This window comes from Panthera uncia, chromosome B1, assembly GCF_023721935.1.
Source record: "Panthera uncia isolate 11264 chromosome B1, Puncia_PCG_1.0, whole genome shotgun sequence".
In the NCBI taxonomy this organism is placed as follows: Eukaryota; Metazoa; Chordata; class Mammalia; order Carnivora; family Felidae; genus Panthera; species Panthera uncia.
This window is the reverse complement of record NC_064811.1, coordinates 3,337,430-3,358,318: the sequence shown is the minus strand read 5'-3', so window position 1 is coordinate 3,358,318 and position 20,889 is coordinate 3,337,430. Positions and strand designations below refer to the sequence as shown.

Here is a 20,889-nt window from a genome sequence, read left to right as displayed (position 1 = left end):
CCTTCCTTCTCTCCTTCCTTCCTTCTTTCCTTCCTCCTTCCTTCTCTCCTTCCTTCCTCCCTTCCTTTCTTCCTCCCTTCCTTCCTTCCTCCCTTCCTTCCTCCCTTCCTCCCTCCCTTCCTTCCTTCTCTCCTTCCTTCCTTCTTTCCTTCCTCCTTCCTTCTCTCCTTCCTTCCTCCCTTTCTTCCTTCCTCCCTCCCTCCCTCCCTTCCTTCCTTTCTTCCTTCCTTCCTTCCTCCCTCCCTTCCTTCCTTCTTTCCTTCCTCCTTCCTTCTCTCCTTCCTCCCTCCCTTCCTTCCTTCCTTCCTCCCTCCCTTCTTTCCTTCTTCATCATAGTATTGCATCAGCACTTAAAATTTTTCATCAAAACATTAATTGATTGCAAAGGATGCTGCTTCTGGGGAATTCTGAGTACCGGCATCTTTCGCTTTAACTCACGTCGTCCTTTCGAGCACATCCAGTGGGAGGTCTTGCCAGAGCGAGACCGCCAGCATCTTCCAGCAAAGCCCACAGCCAGCATTCGTAAAAGTGGAAACTTCACCTTGCCCCCCTTTTGCCTGGAAAGCCTAGTTCCCTTCTACTTCCCCAAAGAACCGCACGCGAACGTAACGTGTTTTAAGACCGGAAGTGCCGCCTCGCCTCCTCCGCAGGAAAAAATTCCAGAGTCAACGTGGACATTGATTTCTTGGGAATGTCTTGTGGTCACAAGGCTCTAAATATTTAATAAGTTATTCTGGATTGGGTTATTTTTTTTTTACTAAGATGAGTAGAAAGCTAGCAAAGTAACACATACATTATAAATTCGGATAAGTCATTGGAGACAGAGAAAACCTTTCTACATAAGCTCTCGGTGCCACGGATGGTGTTGACCGAGGGGAACGCCCGGTGTCCGGTCAAGGGAGCCCCGACCGTGGAACCTTTTCTTGGTGCCCTGGGAGTCTGGGAGGCGAAGGGAAGCCTGGCGGCCTTCCTTCCGGACAGGTGCCTTCTCGGGGGCTCGGGTTTCGGAAGAGCATTTGCGGAAATTTGGAGTCTGGAGACTGAACCTCTGGGAGTCGGGGTCCTCCCGGGGCCCGGTCCGCAGAGCCCCCCTCAGCTCACACCCCACTCAGTGCCCACCACCTGCCCCTTCGCCTGCTGCCCGGGGGCTCCGGCGGCCCCGCGGGGAGGGGAGCCCCCTCAGCTCAGCTCCCATCCCCCACACAAGGTGGGTGGTGGACCCCTCGCCCGGGCCACAGGGTGGCACGTGCGATGTGCCAGTTGTGGAGAGCAGAGCGGTTCTCCAAGGAGATGTGAGCTCTGCAGACGAGGTGAGACGTCAGCTGAGCAGCTGAGCCCAGACGCTGGAGCTGCCTGGCTCTGGACCCCAGCTCCGCCTGTGCCCTCGGCTGTGCGTCCTGGGCAAGTTCCTTAACCTTTCTGGGCCTCTGCAGAGGCCTCCCCGAGGCTCGGTCCTGCACCTTCACTGTGGTCCTTCTCCAGAAACAGGAGCGGGGGACGGGGGTGGGGGGCTCTTCCCGGAATACGACTTAGCACGGACGCTACAGAACGTGAAAACCGCTCCTGCCCCCCGACCCGTCAATCTCTTTTCTGGGACTTCATTCCCAGGAAATGACCAGGAATAGCCACAGAGCACTGCTGGCCAGTGTAGGCTGCAGCCGCGATGCAAACTACGTAGGCATTTAACACGGGGCTTTGGAGCCAGGCAGCCTGGGCCGGAACCCTCCCTCCGCTGCTGCTCAGCTGTGTGACCTTGGGCGAGCTACTTAGCCTCTCTGAACCTCCGAGTCGTCCCCTGCAACATAGGGTTCGCTCAGCGCCGGATGGAACAGGCTTACGTGTCCGACGGCAGAGGAATGGCCAGGGTCACCGCTGGCCTTGCCTGTGAGGAATCGGGGCAGATACTGAAACTGATGTGGAAGGATTTGCATGGGGAAAGGGCGCCCACGGTCCGGGAGGTGAATAAATCGGGACACAGAGGAGCGTATGTAACGAGACCTCCAATTAAAGAGACTCGCGAGGGACAGGATGGAGGGGCTGCCTACCGACCGGAACCCGACAGGAGTCCACTGGGGGGGCCCCTGGGGGGTGTTTCCACTCTCCCTTACGCCTCCCTGCGCTGGTGGGTGGAGGAGGGAGGAGGCAGCCGCTAACATCAGAGCACGAGGAAACGACGGAGGCGGCCCCGCAGCCTGATCTGAGTGTGCTGGCTCGGGGCTCACGGCCACTGCCAGCCAGGGCTCGCCCCGATCTCTGCCCGGGACCCTCCATCTGTACTAACAGGCCCCTGTCCCCAGAGCGACCTCCCTGCCACGGGGCCCGCGGGTCCTTGATCGCCCTGTGAGGGGCAGGCTGTGCAGAAGGACACCTGCCCGGGGCCGGCAGACGAAGCTTTCCTTTGGTTCTGGAAGCCGTTGGTTGGTTTCTCATAAATGCCCTGGGGGCACCCCAAAAGGAGAGAGTGTGGGCATGTTGTACCACTCCCTTGTCACCCCCAGGTGCCCAGAGCAGCTCTCTGGTGGCAGTCCCAGAGAGATGTGGCAGAGCCAGTGGGCTCGCTGCCCTGCCCACCTCCTTCCCTCCTGGGGGGACTTTCCCGCCATCACGGTCCTGCTCAGCCCTGCTGCTTCTCGGATCAGAAAACGCCCGCTTGCTGGGCATCACGGGTGGATGTGGCCTCCTGTGGTCGTCACTTAGGGGCCGGGGCTGCGTTTCCAGGGCGTTACGAGCAGGGTGCAATCAAGAACCAGGGTCCTAGGGGCGCCTGGGTGGCGCAGTCGGTTAAGCGTCCGACTTCAGCCAGGTCACGATCTCGCGGTCCGTGAGTTCGAGCCCCGCGTCAGGCTCTGGGCTGACGGCTCGGAGCCTGGAGACTGTTTCCTATTCTGTGTCTCCCTCTCTCTCTGCCCCTCCCCCGTTCATGCTCTGTCTCTCTCTGTCCCAAAAATAAATTAAAAACGTTGAAAAAAAAAATTAAAAAAAAAAAAAAAAAGAACCAGGGTCCTAAAAGCGTAGACCTTGGCCGCACACACAAAGTCAAGGGGACCACACTGGGTTCTCCAGGCAAATTTCAAGCTGTTGGTAAACACGCTCTCACTTCTTTCTTGAGGACCTACTACGTGCTGGGTGTTTTCCACGTTGGATCACATGTTGCAGCGTGAGAATAGAGGCGACAAGATCCCTACACACAGCCGGAATCCCACGTCCCCGCACGGTGGACACCCGTCTCCGGCCCCTGGCCCCTTCCCCACACCCACCGTGGCCCTCCGCACAGAGGTCTGGGGAAACGAAGGTGGACCGGAGCCCTCCTCTGTCCACTGTCCCTGGGCCCCAGAGCCAAGAGCCTCACACGGACCCCTGCCCATCGCTCATTCTGCTCCAGCCTTTTCCCACGTCCACCAGGCACGCGCCCCGCTTTCTCGTCTTCGTCCCAGCTGCTCCCTCCGGCTGCAAGGCTCTTCCCAAACGTCCCTCAAGTCTTCACTCAGGTCACCTCCTCTGTGAGGCCCACCCTGATTGCTCAACGGGAAACAGCAACTCTGCCCCTCTTCCTCCCTTCCCGTCTGGCACCTTCTGGCACATGGTAAGATGTCTCTATCCTGTCCAGTGTTTCCCGTCCGTCCCCTGTTTACCAGAACGTGATCTCCATGGGAACAAGGGTGTCCGTCGTGCTCACGGATGCATCTCAAGCGCCCAGAACACCGCCTGAGCGTGGCAGCGGCCCGAGAAATGTTGCTGTACGAACCCCGAGGTTAGAAACGTGCGCAGGACCCACACGAGCAGGCGGTGGCAGAGGTGGGATTTGAGCCCAGACCTCCAAGCATCAAAGCCCAAGCCTGGGGCATCCATGAGGCAGAGTGTAATTACATAATTATTTCGTGGGCTCTCCCAGGCAAACTGAGGCACGCCAAACACGTGCCGAGGTGGCAAGAACCCATCCCACCGGGGCCTCTTGTGAGATGCTGTGGGCGCCTGGCAACGTGCCCACCCAGGGACAGACATGACTGGTCTCTGTGAATCGCCATCCTCCTTCTTGGTCCTCTGTGGCCCTGTGGGTGGACACGTGACCCAGTTCCGGCCAATGAGCCATATTAGAAGTCTTTGGGAGGGCCTCAGGGAAAGGGTTCTCCCTGATCAAAGAAGGGAGAGTCACGTGAGCAGGGAGGCCTCTGCCTGTGTCTATCCCTCTTCCCGAGTTGGATACTATCCTGTGAGGATGTGATGCTTGGAGCTATGGCAGCCACCTTGAGACCATGAGGACAGGCACCTCTGCCATGCACAGGATGCGGGGCGGGGGGGGGGGGCGAGGGGAAGGGGGGGTGGGGCAGTGAAGAAATCTGCATCTTTAATGACCTTGTTGAGCTGTTAAGTTACCCAACTCCGGGGAAAGGGGCCACTTCCAGGCTTTACGTTAAGACGATAAACATCCGAGGCGCCTGGGTGGCTCAGTCGGTTAAGTGTCCGACTTCGGCTCAGGTCATGATCTCACAGTTCGTGGGTTCGAGCCCCGCGTCGGGCTCTCCACTCAGCACAGAGCCTGCTTTAGATCCTCTGTCCCCCTCCCTCTCTGCCCCTGCCCTGCCCTGCTCTCTCTCTCTCTCTCAAAACTAAATAAGCGTTAAAAACCAGATGATAAGTATCCATGCTGTTTAAGACACTAGGAGTTGGATAATTCATTTTGATTCATCCCAAAGTGCCCTCAGTGACTCAGAGGCTTTGCACTTTCAGAGAAACTGGATAGAAGCCCAGTCGGAGGCCGTGTAACCTTCACGCTTAAACAAACGCGGTTCTTTCCAGCCTGCAGGCAACCTCAGCCGCCGCACGTCGTTCCCAGCAGGTGAAGCAGAGATGCCCCCACCGCCAAGGGCAGGGGCCCCGCTGGGCACGGCCGCCCGGCACAGCGTGAGGCTCTGTGGCTGCCTGCGCGTGTGGGCAGCGGTCTCGAAAGGGGGCCCGCGTGCCCACGGGCTCCTGCCCCCCGTGCCACCCCCACAGCAAGCGCTGGGAGCGGCCGCGGCGCACAGAGGAGCGTCCCGGGTGCCTGCCAGCACCACCCGCCTGCGGGCCGTGACGAAGGGGCCGCGGCTTCTCCAGGGCCGCTCACAGAGGACAAAGTGATCTGTCCCCGGTGACGCTGTGGGAGGGCGGGGGCTCCCCTCCTCCCAACCCCCCCGGGTCAAACCAGGACTCCGTTCTGATGCCTTTTATCGCGTTCCTAAGGCCTGTGCTTACGGACAATCCTTTGAAACACGGCGGCCACTTCTCCTGTCTTAAAGTCAGCATCGAAAAAGAGCATTTTAATGGATTTTGCTTTTCGGACACAGCAAATTGATCTTTTGGAGAGTAGAGAGAATTAACCCAGACAAATCCCTGGGAAGCTCTGATGAAAAGGAGAAGCTTCAGGCGAGGGGGGTGGGCACTCTCCACCCGGGGGTGGGGCACCGGCCACAGAAGGGGTGGGGGCATGGTCCGCAGTGGGGGAGCCGCGTCGTAGGCAGAGGTGGTGTCCCCAGGACGCTACAGGGTCGCCGTTCTCACACGTCCACACGGCGCTGCCCCGTCCTTTCCCAGAAAACACCACTTGCAGGCTGTGCCCCTCTGACGGGCAGGGCCAGGGTCACCCTCAGACCGAGGGTCCCAGGACGCGCCCACCCCTGCCAGAGATGGTGTCGCCCCAGAGGTCCCTGGGTGGGGGCCATTGGGGGCGCTGGGGTCTTCCCTGGGCCACTGGCCCCCGCAGGACCCCCGAGTCTCCCACGGCACTCCGCCCGGCACCCTGCCCGGGTCTCATCAGAGGCCACCATCCAGCCCTGGACAGGCTCCCACATCTCCAGGCCCCAGCCGCCCCCTCGGGTGACAGTCTCGGGTCCCTCGCAGGGCCGCTGGCACAGGGGGGAGCCTGGGCCCCCAGCCCCGTCCCCCTCCGGCCCTGCAGCACCCCGCAGTCCAACCGCCGACCCGCGCCCCACACCGTGTGCACCTGCCCCTGCCGCCTGGGTCGGCCTGACGGGCTCCTCCTCACTCCAAGTCAGAGCCCAAACACCACCTCCTCTGCGAAGCCCTCCCTGGAAGCTTCCAGACCCTTCCTCACCCCCCACCCCCAGACCTTAGTTTAGCGGGTGTATCTATGTCCTCACAAGACCTCAAAGAACAGAGACCAGAGATGCTCACCTTTACAGACAAAGCACTTGATGTGGAAATACTTGTTCTGGACCCTCAGCACCTCCCCCTTGCACACATTTCCACACGTGTTGCACAGGATGGCCGTGCTGGGCGACTTCTCCAGGGGGCTGTGAGCAGCCTGGGGCTCCGACACTGCCGGGGGAAGAAAGGTCACGTTAAAGGGTGGGACACACCAGGCGCAGGCGAGTAAACCAGTGACTGTGCTCGCCCCCCTCCCCCCCCCCCCGCCAGCTCAAGCCCCATAGGGCGTCGGGGCACAGGCCCATCTTCTTTCCTGGGGGACCAGAGAGAATCGGATAACTTGAGGCCATCTGGTCAACCCCAGTGAGCGGCTCCTGTCTCTGGCGCCCCCACACGCGGGCCATCGGTCCCCCATCGCTGTGTGCGTGCCTGCCGTGGTGGGGAGATCTCGACCCCGTCCCAAAGGGTATCCTGGTCTCTTGCTGCGTTGACCGGCAGGGCCTCAGAAGCAGCCCCCTCCCCCCGCCCAGTGAGCCGGGCATCCCGTCTACGGCCGGGAGACCCACAGTCCTCTCTTCTGCGACAGCAATAGCCACGGTCCTCCTTGGAGCATGCTTCAAAGTCCCTCTGTGTCCCGGGGACGTGAACCTGAGTACTGGTGCGGCCCTCCTCCGAGCCAGCCATGGCCTGGGGTGTTTGTGGAGGTGTAGAAACCCACCAAGGGGCAGGTCGGGGTGGATGGTCAAAGGGCCCGGCTCTGGGGCTCTTGGGGTCTGGGGGGGCCATATGCTCCTCTCCCACATCCTCCAAAAGCACCTGTGGAGGCCAGCGGACAGGACACAGGGGTCCACAGCAGGCCAGCCCCTTAAGGAGCCGCAGCCTGGCGGTGAAGACAGCCCAAGGGGCAGAGCTGATGCCGGGGGAGGCCCAGGGGCTGGGGACCAGCAGAGTCGCTTGAAACACAGGGAGAAGCCGGCTGATGGCAGAGCTGGAGGCTGGCACGGAGGCCTGCCGGGCAGAGAGCATGGCCCACGCAGGGACCTGAGTCAGCTGGATCCTTCCGACTCAGGACCAACCCGAGAAAGCCAAACCTGCTTCCCTGACCAGCCGTGTGGTCACCCCTTTCAGCGGACTTCCCGGCCTCCTGGCCTCCTGGCCTCCCCGGCCTCCCATCAGACCCACCCCAGCCTCTTTCCTCCTCTGGGAAGCCCCCCCACTGCTCTGCCCGCCTCTGGGGCTCTGGCAAACGCAAGTGAGGGGGGATGACCTCCCACTCCAGCCAGCACCGGGGAGACAGCTTTGACTTTCTCATTTGGGGGTCTTTGCTTATTTTCACATCTTCTTTTTATTTATTTTATTTATTTTGATGTTTTTATTTTTGAGACAGAGAGAGACAGAGCATGAACAGGGGAGGGTCAGAGAGAGAGGGAGACACAGAATCCGAAACAGGCTCCAGGCTCCGAGCTGTCAGCACAGAGCCCGACGTGGGGCTCGAACTCACAGAGCTGTGAGATCATGACCTGAGCCAAAGTCAGACGCTCAACCGACTGAGCCACCCAGGCGTCCCTATTTTCATATCCTCTAATGCCACCCTCCTTTCTTGGTCTGGACAGGGTGCAGGTGGCATACCTGGGGCAGGAAGCCTGCAGGAGAAAGCCCAGGTGGGCTGAGGGGTGTGGGGTGGCCGAGGAAGGACCTGCCACACTTCGTTGGAGCATTAAGCTACTTGTATCCACGAACACGGTTGTCTAATGCCAGCTTTGAGCGAGCACCACACCTCGGGGTCTCCTCGCAAACATCAAGGAGGTCACGCCAGACAGAGAAGGACATTTCTCCATCCAATTCCCCCCCCTACCCCTTGCCCCCCAGGACCCCGCATCCCGGCGGCCCCCCCCATCCACCAGGGCGGGGTTCCTCTCTGCTGCGGTCCCCGCCCGAGGTGGGGACATTGCGTGGGTGGCACAGAGGGGGAGCGGGCCATGCTGGGGACAGCAGGCTGTCTGACCAGGAGAAGGCTGTGAACACCCCGAGGGTAGCAGGGTTCTGGCTATCTGGGGACGAGCAGCAGGTGCAGGAAAGGAGGTGAGCGGCATGAAAAGTAATTTGGCGTCTCCCTGGGCCGGGAGTCAGCGCCTGCCTTGTGCCTCCAGAGGGATCCAAACAGCAGACTGCGGGGCCAGAGCCCGGCGGGGCCCCTCGAGTTCTGCTGCCCTCCTGCAGCCACAGCGACCCTCCCCGCTCTAGCTGAAGTGCCAACGTTGGGCTCTCCCTGGGCTTCTCCTTCCTGCAGAACGAGTGCAGAAATTGTCTCATCTACTATTTGATAAAATTAGCGGAAGAAGGCAGACGGCGGGATTTGAATTTAAGACTCGAAATTCAAGACCGGGCTTCAATTTAAGACTCCCCTTGCGGGATGAGCTGCTGGAATCCGGGTTTGAAGCCAGTGAATGGCCCGGCGGGCTATGGAGTCACCCTGTCCTCCTCCGAGGCTCCATGGAGACTGTGCAGGGGCGGTGGGGGCGGGGGGGGGGGGGGGGGGAGGGAGGACTGAGATCCTCGACACTGGACACTGTTATCTTCTCATCTGTCCGGCACACAAAGGACAACAGCCGATCGTCTGTCCGTGAGCAGACAAGCAAGTTTTTATACTGCTGGGATCTGGCTCAAGTCCAGGGAGGGAAGGTCACTGTCAGAGTCCCGGGGGGAGTGCAGGCCGTGGGGGCAGATGGCCTGGGCGCAGCCCCAGCCTCACCTCCTACGTGCTGTGACCTGGAACGTCCAGCCTTCCACGCAGCTGTCCCTCCGCCCGGCTGCCTCGTTCAATCACCTGCCCCAGAGCATTGCTAGGATGTGGGCTGGGTACCCAATAGCTATTGTCCTTTTCCAGAACACACGGCCTGACACCCTCAGCTGCCTGGCTCCTGGAGATATATCGGACCTGCGGGCAGAGCTGCTTTAAGACACGCTTTGCTGAGGGGACCCGACCCTGCCCACGGAGGAGGGGACCCTCTAAAGCCTCCTGGGACCTCCGGGCGGTGAGAGCGGTGGTGCTGCCCTCTGGCGGCGGGAAGAAGACACTGCGCCACGGAGACAGCCGTGGGCCTCGCGCACAGGCGTTCCCTCCGGCCGGGCACCTGCCCGGATCCCACCCGTGAATCCTGCAGGGCCCTCTGACCCCCCGAGACGGACTCACCCCTTGCGCCTCCTGCACATGCCCACTTGCAAGAAACCCCCGTACGCAGACCACGCTGGGGTATGTGTCCTCGGTGAGCTGTTGTCCCTGATGCTGCTGGGGGAGCTGAGGCCCGGAGAGATGGCCCAGGCCCGGCGCGTGACGACACCCAGGGTTTTCTCCACTCGGCCCCGGGACAGGGATGGGCTGTTCTGGCCAGGCCTGGTGTCCGGGGTGTGGGTGGTACGTTAAAAAAAAGAGAATTCTCAAGAAACTAGCTAACAAGCCTCAAAAAGACAGGGAGAATCCTACATGCACGTTACCAAGAGAACGAGCCCGCTACGGGGCTGTAGGGTCCCACGCACAGGGCATTCTGGAAAAGGCAAAACCATGCAAACAGGAAACAAAGATCAGCGGTCGCCAGGGCGTAGGGGCAGGAGGGGTGAACGGGCACACAGAGGGCGTTTACGGCCACAAGACCCCCGTGGGGACACCTGTCGTGGCACACTCGTCCCGCCCGGAGTCGCCCCAGCGGAAACTTCAGCTCATTCTACGGCAAGCACACCCCACCACCGCAAGATGCAAACCCCAGCGGAAAGTTCCGGGGGTGGCGTCCATGGGAACCCCGCTGTCTGTTCGGTGTTGCTGTGGACGGAAGGCCACTCTAGGAGACGACGTCGGGGAAAATTTTTAAACGAAAAGGAGAGAGAGAGAGAGAGAGAACGGCCACGCCGGAGCCCTAACCACACGCACAGCGGGCTCTCCGCACGACAGACCCCCAGCCGTGATCATCACGTAAAACAAACGCGAGTGGCACGAATCGATCCCACAAAGGGCTGTGGCCACTTAATCCCCCTGTGCTAGTGAAATCCCGGCACCGGGGGCCTCGCAGGGAACAGGACTTACTACAGGCACCATCACTGCATAACGCCCGCGGTCACAGGGGAGGGACTCGGCCAGCGCGCCCTGACCGGGGGCCGGCCCCGCAGCCCCCGCGATGCCCGGCAGCCCCTCCAGGCTGCGACCGTGCTCTCTCTCCAGGAGAAGCCGTGTGCTGCTGGAGCCGGGACGGGAGCCAGCAGGGCGGGCTGTGACATCCGGGGGCGGCCGCGTGACCTTGGAGAGCTGACCGAATCCCAAGAAGCCTCAGTTTTCACATCTATACATTGGAGCTCGGTCTCCTGAGGAATTGTTTTAGGCTCCATTAAAGTCGAGGAAGCCCCTGGGGCAAGGCTGGCCTGGTGGTCCCCAGGTCCCCAGATCTCAGGGGCCTCCCCGCAGCTGGGGGTGGGGACGGGGAGGAGGCTGCCCGGAGGGAGACCGGAAGCTCCCAGAGGGCCGTGCTTCGGCTCACTCGCCAGCCTCGTCTGTAGATGTCCCCAGATTTGCCTCCACGCTCCAGTCACCTCGTGACGTGCCGGGGTAGACGACGGTGGGGGGGGGGGGGGCGGAGAGCCGTACTGACGCGAGCTATGCCCCTCCCTGGCCCTGACACCTTGGGCAGGTCACATGCCCTCCGAAGCCTGTTTCCACCTCCGCGATGGGGATAGGCATTCCCAGATGGGGGACCCCGATGCATCTCCCACTTCCCAGACCGCAAGGCACCTGCCGTTCGTGATCCTCGGGACATTTCTAGCCGTTTCTTCCGTTTTCTCATGTTGGTGCTGGTGTTCTGTTCCTTCCCCGAGGGTCCAGTTCGTGCTGGAGCCCGAGCTGGCTGTGCCTGGCGGGGCCAAAGACCCACAGTCCCTGGTCATCTGGTGCAGGGTTTGCTCCGGACGGACACGCACCTCGGAACAGGACGTGGGACCCTGTGCGCTCCGGTTCTGACTGGACCCCACGGCCCCGCCAGCCGTGATGGCTTCGCTGTGCTCTCCCCTCTGCTGTTTGCATCCTGCAAACCACCGGCCGGGGTTCCAAGCTGCGTGACTGTGTTCTAATATCGAATAGCCTCATAAACCATGCGGGCACACCCACTCCTGAGACTCCGCTACGCCCAGGGTGGGTCCCAGGCACACAGGGGGGCATGGGCCTGTGTGCAATCAAGGAGAACTTCTGGGAGGAGGTGACACGAGGTAGGCAGGTGCCTTCTGGGTCTTCAGCAAGTGCACGTCACCGTGCTCATTTCCATCACAGTCCCGACCACGCCGGGTGGCCCCTGCCCGTCGGCCTGTGTGCCCGCCTCCCCCCGCGTGGAAGGCCCCCAGGGCCAGGGGCCAAGTCTGGGAAGTGTGTGTCCCTCGGGCCGGGTCTGGGGGAGATGGCTCTCACACGCCCCACGTGGCCATAAGCATCCCTGTGGCTTGCGCACCCCTCCGGCACGCGTGTTTCTTTGCGCTGGTTTTCTAAGTACAGAGTTAATGACGCCCCCACCCCCGCGCCCTGGAGGGTCTGTCTGCCCTGCCCTCAGAACGCTCTTTTACAGGCTGTGCCTCAGGTCAGGAGTAGGTCCCGCTCTCTCCCGCCGCCCTCCCCCGTGCTGCGTGTCGGAAAATCGCTTCAAATCACACGGGAGCACTCCCTTCGCTAACCTACTTACGGGCCGACTGCTAATTATAATCACGGAGCTGGCCGTTCTCTCCGAGGCCGTCGGCAGCCTGGGCCCAGCAAGCAGGCTCCCCAGACGGGCCAGAGGGGCGATCCTGTCTGACCCTTCCAGGAAGTCATTCATCCAGTCCTCCACCAGCGCCAGCGAAGATGCTGCGGGTGCCTGCTCCCTGCCGAGCTCGGGGCTGGGCCGGGGCCCCGGCAGTTCCCGCCCCCAGGGGTCTGCACTCCAGGGCACAGAGTTGGGGGACAGGAACGCCCCACCCAGAAGCTCGTTGCACCAGACGCCTGAACCCCCGTAGCAGCCACCCTCAGGCCCGTTTCGATACCCACACCGTCGGACCGCAGGGAGCCCTGTCCCCCTGGGGATGCCACTTCGTGGGAAGCTGTTCCCTCCACCCCCCGGAAGTGACCTGGCCCTCGGCCGGCTCCCCACAGACGTGGCCTCTGGTTTCTCTGTGGGGCTGAGTGCGCCCACACGAGCCCTTGACCTGCCCCAGGACCAGACTGCACTCGGCCGGCAGCGATCAGCTCTGCTTGGCCGGGTTCTAGGACGGGGACGTGGGCTCAGCACAAACGTTCGCAGGCAGAACTGAGCATGTTAAAGTGCTGCACGCTCCCGGCCAACTTCTGCCCGACACCATGACGTCCGGGGGCAGAGCCACCGGGGGTCCCCTGGGCCCCGCTCAGGGCCGGGGACACGGCGATAAGTGTCTGCTGGGTGGCTGAGCCGAACCTCCTCTCCTGTTCACCCCACTGCGCTGAACGTCCCCTTCACCCTCGGGGGCCCCGCACCCAGCCCAGCGCCTGGCCCCTGCTAGGCGATCGAGAAATAGGACGAATCAACACATACCACACTGAACTGCAACATTTTGGGACAGGTGCCCGTCTCCACCTGCACGCCGCGTGCCTGGGCATCCGGCGATGTGACCGCCCCTCCTTCTGGAGGTCTGGACGCTCACCGCTCCGAGCAGTTCCGGGAGGCAGATGCCCGTCCCACAAAGCTCTTCTCCAATGTGGCTTTACCACATCTCCCACTAAGTGTCGGGGTGTGAGACCCCTCCCCTGGAACACGGGTGGACATCTGGGGACAGCCTCGGCCAACAATGTGATGGAAACAACTCCACGTGGCTTCCAGGCCAGATCATCATGCCACAAACTTGCTTTTAAGGACGCTCATTCTTGGAGCCCAGAGGCCACGCTGCGAGGAAGCACGACCACCCCAAATGCAGAGCGATCGCACGCAGCGCGCACGTGAAGCTGTTCTGGCCGCCAGCCACGTGGGCCGCCAGCCACGTGAGCCACGACGCCTCCAGGGGCTCCGTCATCCCCAGCTCTCGGGTCACCCCCAGTCTTTAAGTCTTCCCAGGCGAAACCACAGACATCGTGGAGAGGACAGAAAACGCCCCTGCCGTGCCCTTTCTGGATGTCTGACCCTCGGAACCCGTGAATGTCCCAGAATGCACGTTCGGTGCTGAAGATTTGGGGCGGCGTGTTATTCGGCCGCAGAAAACCACAGCCAGACCCCCAGAATCCCCTGCCAAGTCCCGACATGGCGTGCCTCCCACCTCTGCACACAGCCGGCCTGAGGCTCACTCCAGACCTCTCCAGACACAGGAACGTCCCTCCCTCCACGGCCCAAGTCCCGCGAGGTTGTGCTGGCTGCTTTGATTCAGGGAAGGAAATGCCCAAAGTCTGGCATGACCTTGTCTGGAGTCCTCCCTGCCACCCTGGGGTAGACACTCTTGTGCCCTTTTGGCAGAGTGAGAAGCCAAGCTCAGAGAGGTAAGCTAACCAGCCCAAGGCCACACAGCCAGGAGGGGTGGACTCAAGATTCAATCCCCGGTCTGCCCTCCTCCCGCCAACCTACCCTGGCTCCAAAGTCCCAAGTGTCTCGGGAGGTCCCCATTTGGACCTGGTGGGAGACTGTCCCCTTGTGCCCACGGGCTCACAGCAAGGGGACAGCACGGACGACGGAGCCCCCAGGGCAAGCTCTCCCAGCTGGCAAGGTGGCAGGACCAGGGAAGGCGGCCTTGAGCACCAGCAAGGTCAGGTCCTTTGCTCGGGTCCCTGACCTGCTCAATACCCTGCCCACAGCCCATAGGACCCATGTCCCCGAGGGACCCCCACGCCTCCACGCCCCACGCCCACCTGGTTCCCTGACTTCTCCCCCACTGCTTGCTGATCCCAGACCCTTTCCCAAAGTTGTCCTCGACCGTCCCAGCACCAGCCCCGGCCCCCGCCATGCCGTCTCCTGGGAGTGCGGCTCCTGCCCCTTCACCCGCGAAGACGACTGACCTCTCGGGCCTCCTCTGTACCCACAACGCGCTCACAGGGAGCCCGCGTGCTGAGCCCCACGCCCTGGGGGGCGCTCTGGGCACTGGCTCCTCTCGATGCCGCAGCAGCCCTGTCAGGATGCTGCTCCTATTTGACAGACCTGAAAACTGACACCCGGCAGAGGGGTCCCCCTGGGCCACCGACTGCCACCTGGAACAAGCGACATCTCCTCTCCAAAACGGCCGGTGAACCCCTGGCCGCCTCTGCTGGAGACCCCACTGGGGGCTCCCGTCTCTCTCCGGGGCCCCCTAAAGGCCAGCACGGGGCTGGGGAAACAGAGGACCCAGTTCACCTCAGACCGCCTGGCTCACGCTCCCCGTCCAAGAGGCCCGGGTGTGGGTGTGCATCCTGGGCCGCCCCGCCCGACGTGGGCCCCTTGCTCCCAGGGCACTGCTGCAGGCCCTTTGGGTAGGTTGGGGGAGCTGCACAGGGTCAACCCCACCAGACCCAGGGAGGCCGGGGGTCAGAGATCACTCTCCATCGGAGTGACAGCAGCTCAGCGTCTGGATCCCGGCGGACGGAGCTCAGACCCCCGCTGCCCCGTGGTTCTTCCTGCCCGGAGATGGGAGCACATTCCCACAAAGTCACTCTCAGCCACACACAGCCTGGCGGGGGGGGGGGGGGACACCAGGCAGCCCCACGGAGCCTGGAATGAGCCTCATACTTGATGGGGGGAGGGACGAAAAGCCGGCCCTGTCTCCCTCCCTCCCTGCAGAGAGTGTGTGTGGTCAAAAGGGGGGTCCCAGGGGCCACAGAAAGAGCCCGTCTGTGACAGCTGAATTGTGTCCCCCCCAGATTCATACGTTGACCCCCTAGCCCCCAGCGCTTCAGAATATGACCTGACTTGGAGGCAAGGTCTTCACACAAGTGGTCAAGCTAAAGTGAGATCATCGGGTGTGTCCTGCTCCAACACGACCGTCCTTATGCACAGCGGACATCAGGACACAGAGGGGACCACGTGCAGACAGAGACAGGACAATTGTCTGCAAGCCGAGGAGAGGTCCGTCCTTCACGGCCGTCGGAAGGACCCCACCCTGGTGACACCTTGATCTCAGGGCCCCCCCCCCTCCAGAATGTGAGCCGACATCTGCTGGACAAGCCCCAGTCGGTAGGACTTTGTTACTGCATCCCCAGGAAAAAAACCCACCATCCCCACGGGTGGAAAGAGCTGGAAGCCAGGCCTGGGATGTGCTGGTGCCCCACCCCCCCGGGCCTGTTTTCCATCCGCAGGGGGACGATGATGTTACCCGCCACCCCCACCCCCCCGCCAGGCTTTCTGAGGAGGGAGACGGGGCAGGGCTGGCCCATGGGGTGGGGGGGGCTCCTCCCCGAGGCAGAAGCGGGGGGCAACGCGGCCGTGAGCAGCCCCCGGAAGCTCAGGCTGGCCGCAGGGCCTCCCGCAGGCCTCAGCCGGGGCTCCTGGCAATTCCCAGGATGTTCCACGCTCCAAGCAGCTGGTCCAGGAGGCCTCTCCACCCACGTCCCCGAGGGTATTATTTCATTGCCGGAAGAGCGGCTCCTCCTGACCGGAGAGGCATCTGAGAACCTCACGGGTGGCATTCCGGAAGGTCAGGGCATCTGGGCCCGTCCTGGCCCCACACAGGCCCAGGGGGAATGGCCAATGGCAGAGAGGGGCGGGCCCCGCCCAGGTCACACAGAGTCTGGGCAGGCCGGGCGCGGGGCTGGGGTCTCCAGGCCCCCAGGCCGGTACTTGACCCTCCGGTCACGTGGCCACAGGCCACAGGCCAGAGTCCGACAGCGACCCTGTCTGGGTCGGAACGTACACCCAGGGTCCAGTACCCGGCATATGCCCCAGTAAACGTTCCTCAAATCTAACAGGAACAGGACACGTATCCGATGACTCAAAGCACTGCACCGGGCATCAGCACGGGTGACAATGACGTGTGTGACATCATCTTTCGGTTCCCGTGCCCGGGCTAAGTGCCAGGCGCTGCATTCGGCGGTTTCCGTCCCCGATCGGCTCCCACAGCAGGATACGGGGACGGGGGACAGCTGAGACAGGAACGCGGGCCACGTGACCTCCGGCCCCAGCTGTGGCCTCCCACCGAGGTCTGTGAGGGCCGAGGCCCTCCCGCCGGGCCAGCTGCCACGGGACCCCGTCGGTGTGGGGCCCGCTGGCCGGAGGCTGCCAGTGCGCCCCCGGTGCACCCTGGCCAGTCAGGATCACCAGCCTGTGCAGCCCAGGACTCAGAAGACAGGGCTGCAGCCGTGACCCGGAGACACCCCGCCCGGACGGGGGCCCAGCTGCCCCACTGGACGCCGTCGGCAAGTCCAAGCCCCTGGGAGCGCCCTTGGCTTTGGATCCGGCAGGGGTGGCCACAGGGGTCTGAGAGGTCACTGTCCCCCCTTGACCTCGCCTCCCTGTCTGTGTCCCACAAGGACGCCGCCCATTTCCTGAGGCTCCTCGGGGCTCGTGCGGCACCTCCCCCGCCCACGGCGAGCGTCGAGGGCAGCGAGGGGCCCGCTGGGCGATGCCACTTTTCTCCAGGAAACGTGAGCGTTACCAGCCTGTTTAGTGGTCTGTGTTGGTGATAAAGGGTCTCGGTCTGCATCTGAAAATCGTTGCCGGGGAATCCGACCACACCAGATACCCCAGGCCACCAGGACGCAGGGGTGAGCCTGGAGGGGCGGGGAGCCTGCGGGACGTCTGGCCGGGGCTTGTGGGCCCCCGTTCTCACCTCTGCTGGGCAGCCGTGCCCCTCCAGGCCTCCGTGCCCTCCCTCCTTCCTCCGTGGACCGCCAGGGCCTGGGGAGGATAACACCAGACGCTCATGGGAGCCCCTGAGACACATCTGCCCAGTGGGGCGGCATCTGGGGGTGAGGTTGGGGGTCCCCTTGGAGTCATGGGGCAGGGGGCGACCACCAGCGCTGACCTACAAGCGGGCAGAGACAAACTTCAGCTTCCCGTGATTTGGGGGCTGTAACGGCATAGGAGCAGACGCGGGCGGGTTCAGGGCGTGACGATGCCCCCCGTCCGTTGTGGGCCCGAGAGCTGTGACCACCCCACTCTGCAGATAAGCAGCCTGGGGCTCAGAGATGCTCAGCAGCTTGGGAAGATCACACAGCTGTAGCTGGAACGGGGAGGGGGGCGGTCACAGGACTGGTTTGTCCTCCTCGGGCCCTTCCCCCACTCACGTGCGGGCCCCTCTGTGCTTTCCTCCTGCTCGCTGGGCCACGGAAGGGCCGTGGCAGGGGAAGCATGTCCTGAGTCTAATTAAAACCAGGCATCCAGAGTGCTGGCCTGGGGCCCAGGGAAAGCTGAGACGTGCAGGACATCAGTTCGACACACACACCACACCGCCCGTCACCCCGACGTCTCCCGGGGCATTTCACACGCACTGACAGGGTCCAGTGCACAAACCAACAGCCACAGACCCCACCCCCCTCTGAGCTCAGGCGCACCAGGGTCACCAATGCCTGGTCACACAGCCCGTCTGTGGTGACGGGCCCCTGCTCCACCCGGACGGGCCCAGACCTGTGGCCTTCTGATGTCACGTGGTGCCGCGTGGGAGCCCGTCCCGGAGCCGCTGCCCGCCCCCCGAGACCACAATTCCTTAGGTTTCGACAACAAAAATACCTTCTTTTTGGTGACCCAAACAGCACACAGAAGTTGAAGAAGAATTACAATCCCTGCTAACCTTCTACGCTGACATTAGCCACCGTGACCCTCCCAGCAGGCAGCCCCGTGAGCCGCAAATAAGACATTATCCGTATACGTTCTTACACACACACACACACACACACGCACACACGCACACCTAGGACGTGTGACATGCTACGACCTGGGATGCGATACGATATAACAACGTAATCTTCTCGGGGGACAGAACCGATGCCCTGCCCTCGTGTCCCAGACGCACTCTCTTCAAAAACAATACCCTGAGCACGCGCCCAGGACCCACGCCGCTCTCCAGAAGGTGCCCCGCGTCCACTTCAAACGAAAGTTTTATTGAGCTACAATTCACGTGCCACACAACTCACCTGCCTAAAATGCACAACTTTATGACTATTGGTGTAAAGGTGACCCTTGAACGACACGGGGTTGGAGGCGCCAACCACCCCTAATGCAGTTGAAAATCCAAGCATAACTTTTGAGTCCCCAAAACCTTAACGACTGCTAGCCTCCTATTGCCCAGAGCCTACAGACAACGGAAAGAGTCGATTAACATGTATTTTGTATGTTACGTGGACTATATGCTGGGGTTTTACAATAGCGTAAGCTAGGGGAAAGAAAATGCTATTAAAACTATCATCGGGGGGCGCCTGGGTGGCTCAGTCGGTTAAGCGTCCGACTTCAGCGCAGGTCATGATCTCAGGTTTGAGCCCGCGTCGGGCTCTGTGCTGACAGCTCGGAGCCTGGAGCCTGCTTCGGATTCTGTGTCTCCCCCTCTCTGCTCCTCCCCTGCTCGTGCTCTGTCTCTTTCTCTCGATAATAAATAAGCGTTAAAAAAAAATTTAAAAAAATAAAAATAAATATCATCATAAGGAAGAGAAAACACATTTCCTGTGTTGTATGTATATTTGCTGAAAAAAATCCACGTATAAATGGACCTGCTCGGTTCAAACCTGTGCTGTTCAGGCATCATCTGTTTTCACAGAGTAGGGCGTCGGTCGCCACGATCAATTTTAGCACATTTTCATCGTCCCAAAAAGACTCCCCCGCCCATTTCCGTCACCCCCCCCATCCCTCCTCTGTCCCAGCCCCTGACAACTGATAATTGACTTTCTGTCTCTACAGATTGGCTTCCACGGTTCATCCGCACTGGAGCGTGAGTCAGGGCTGAAGGGCTCTTAACGGCCACTAACATTCCATCCCACGAACGCATCCACCTGTCAGTTGATGGGCTCTACGGTTGTTCCCACTTTTCGGCCTGCTGTGACCATTCGGGCACGATCCCCTTCGTGTGGACATGTGAGTCCATTTCCCTTGGGTACGTCTGAATTGGGAAGTGGCCATTCGCACGGTGACTCCGTGTTTAGCCATTTGAGGACCCGCCAGACCTTTGGCTAAATGGCTCTGCCATTTCCCATTCCTACCAGCCGCAGGGGGCGAGCCTCCAGAGTCCCCACATCCTTGTTTTTCCGACCACGGCCACTGAGCAGGTGGGAGCTGCCCATACCCACGACTAGTGACGTTGAACACCTTTCGTGTGCTTGTTCAGACTTGAAAATCTCTTGCGGGGAAGCGTCTATTCAGACCCTTTGTCCGTTTAATGTGCTGTCTTTCTGGAGACCCGAGCTATAAGGGTTGTGTGCATGTTCCACGCATAAGTCCTTGATCACATACAACACTGGCGACGGCCGTCTCCAGATCTGCAAGCTGTTTTTATCTTCCTCACAATGTTCTTCGCGGGATGAGAATGTTTAATTTTGACGACATCCGATTTATTCGCGTTTTCTTTGGCTGTGTCCGTGCTGTCGTTTCTAAGAAAGCACCGCTTCATCTGAGAGCACAGAGGTTTAGCCTGATTTTTTTTTTCCTGAGGGATCCACAGCGCTTTTAGTTTTTAGCTTTTACTATAATTTTACATAAATAGAACCACATTTCCTTTACTGCAATTTTTATCACAAGATGCCGTTTCTTCATCCGTCAACCGGGAACAGCGGTCCCTACTGCACAGGGTCTGGGCCATCTTTCATGACCCCTGTTCGCCCCTCGCCACCAGCGTCCCCGCCCGCCGTCGGGTGTGAAGGACACGGTGTGTCCGGCTGAGCAGGGAGACCCATCCCGCGTCAGCATGGAAATTCCACTGGAGAAACGCACATCATGGTCACATGCCTGGGCTCCCGGGATCCACTGGGGATTTCGGAACAATCCGGCACACCCGCCAGGCCGGGGGGACGTCACCTGACCCCAAGCCAGCTGGTGCCGTAAGCACGGCCAGCGGGGGCGAAGCCACAAGCTTCGGGGAAACGAGTGTCAAATGTCCGCCGTGTCCGCTCACGACACCTCGGGCAGGGGAGCCACAATCAACCTCAGGTTACGGGGGGGTCGCTGGGGCGCCCCCGGGAGCGGCCAAGTGCCCTGTCCAGGGCGCAGCAAGGCCAGGCCAGAGGGGCTCAGGTCTCACCGGTCAGCTTCCGGGCCACGCTGCCCCAGAGCTGCCCCGGAGTGTGAGGCGCGGACGGGGAGATAGGGGTGAGGGGGTCCCGGCCCCTACTCTGCAGGAAGAACCGGTGAGGGGAAGGATCTGTCCCAGCCGCCCGGACATGAGGTGCCCACTCGTGCCCAGACAGAGGCCCCATGAGGCGAGGCACCTGCGGGAGGCAGGCACCGCACCCCCTCCCCCCACCGCCCGGGCTTCAGAAGCTCTTCCTGGTACATCCCCGCCTCCCTCTGTTCCTGGGGGTCCAAGCTCCCTTTCCCCGGGTTTCGGCCTGTTCGTCTGTGAGATGGGTCACTCCACAGGGCTGTTATCAAGACGCCGTCACGGAAAGTCCCCAAAGCCTGGCATACAGTCGGCGCTCACAAGTGCTGGCCCTCACCACGTTCACAAACAGCGGCGCTCCGTCAGACCGCCTCCCTTCGTGTCAGACCCCCCACAGCTTGCTTGTGGGACTCAAGCTTTCCCCTCCGCCCGGAAGGTCTCGGCCAAAAGGGCACTTGCCAGCTTTACCTGTGTCTCCTCCCGGCATCCCCATGGAGCGTGGCCTCCTCTCCGGGGACC

The 20,889-nt window shown here is 61.5% G+C and overlaps 1 protein-coding gene across 1 annotated transcript in view; it reads right to left on the bottom strand.

The window, feature by feature from the left end:
* The window catches only part of ABLIM2 (actin binding LIM protein family member 2), a 138,836-nt gene that overhangs the window by 93,375 nt on the left and 24,572 nt on the right, over nucleotides 1–20,889 (bottom strand). Inside the window, exon 2 of the mRNA XM_049632621.1 lies at nucleotides 6,172–6,315. Coding sequence (XP_049488578.1) covers nucleotides 6,172–6,315 — 144 coding nt within the window. The remainder of the gene's footprint in view (nucleotides 1–6,171; nucleotides 6,316–20,889) is intronic.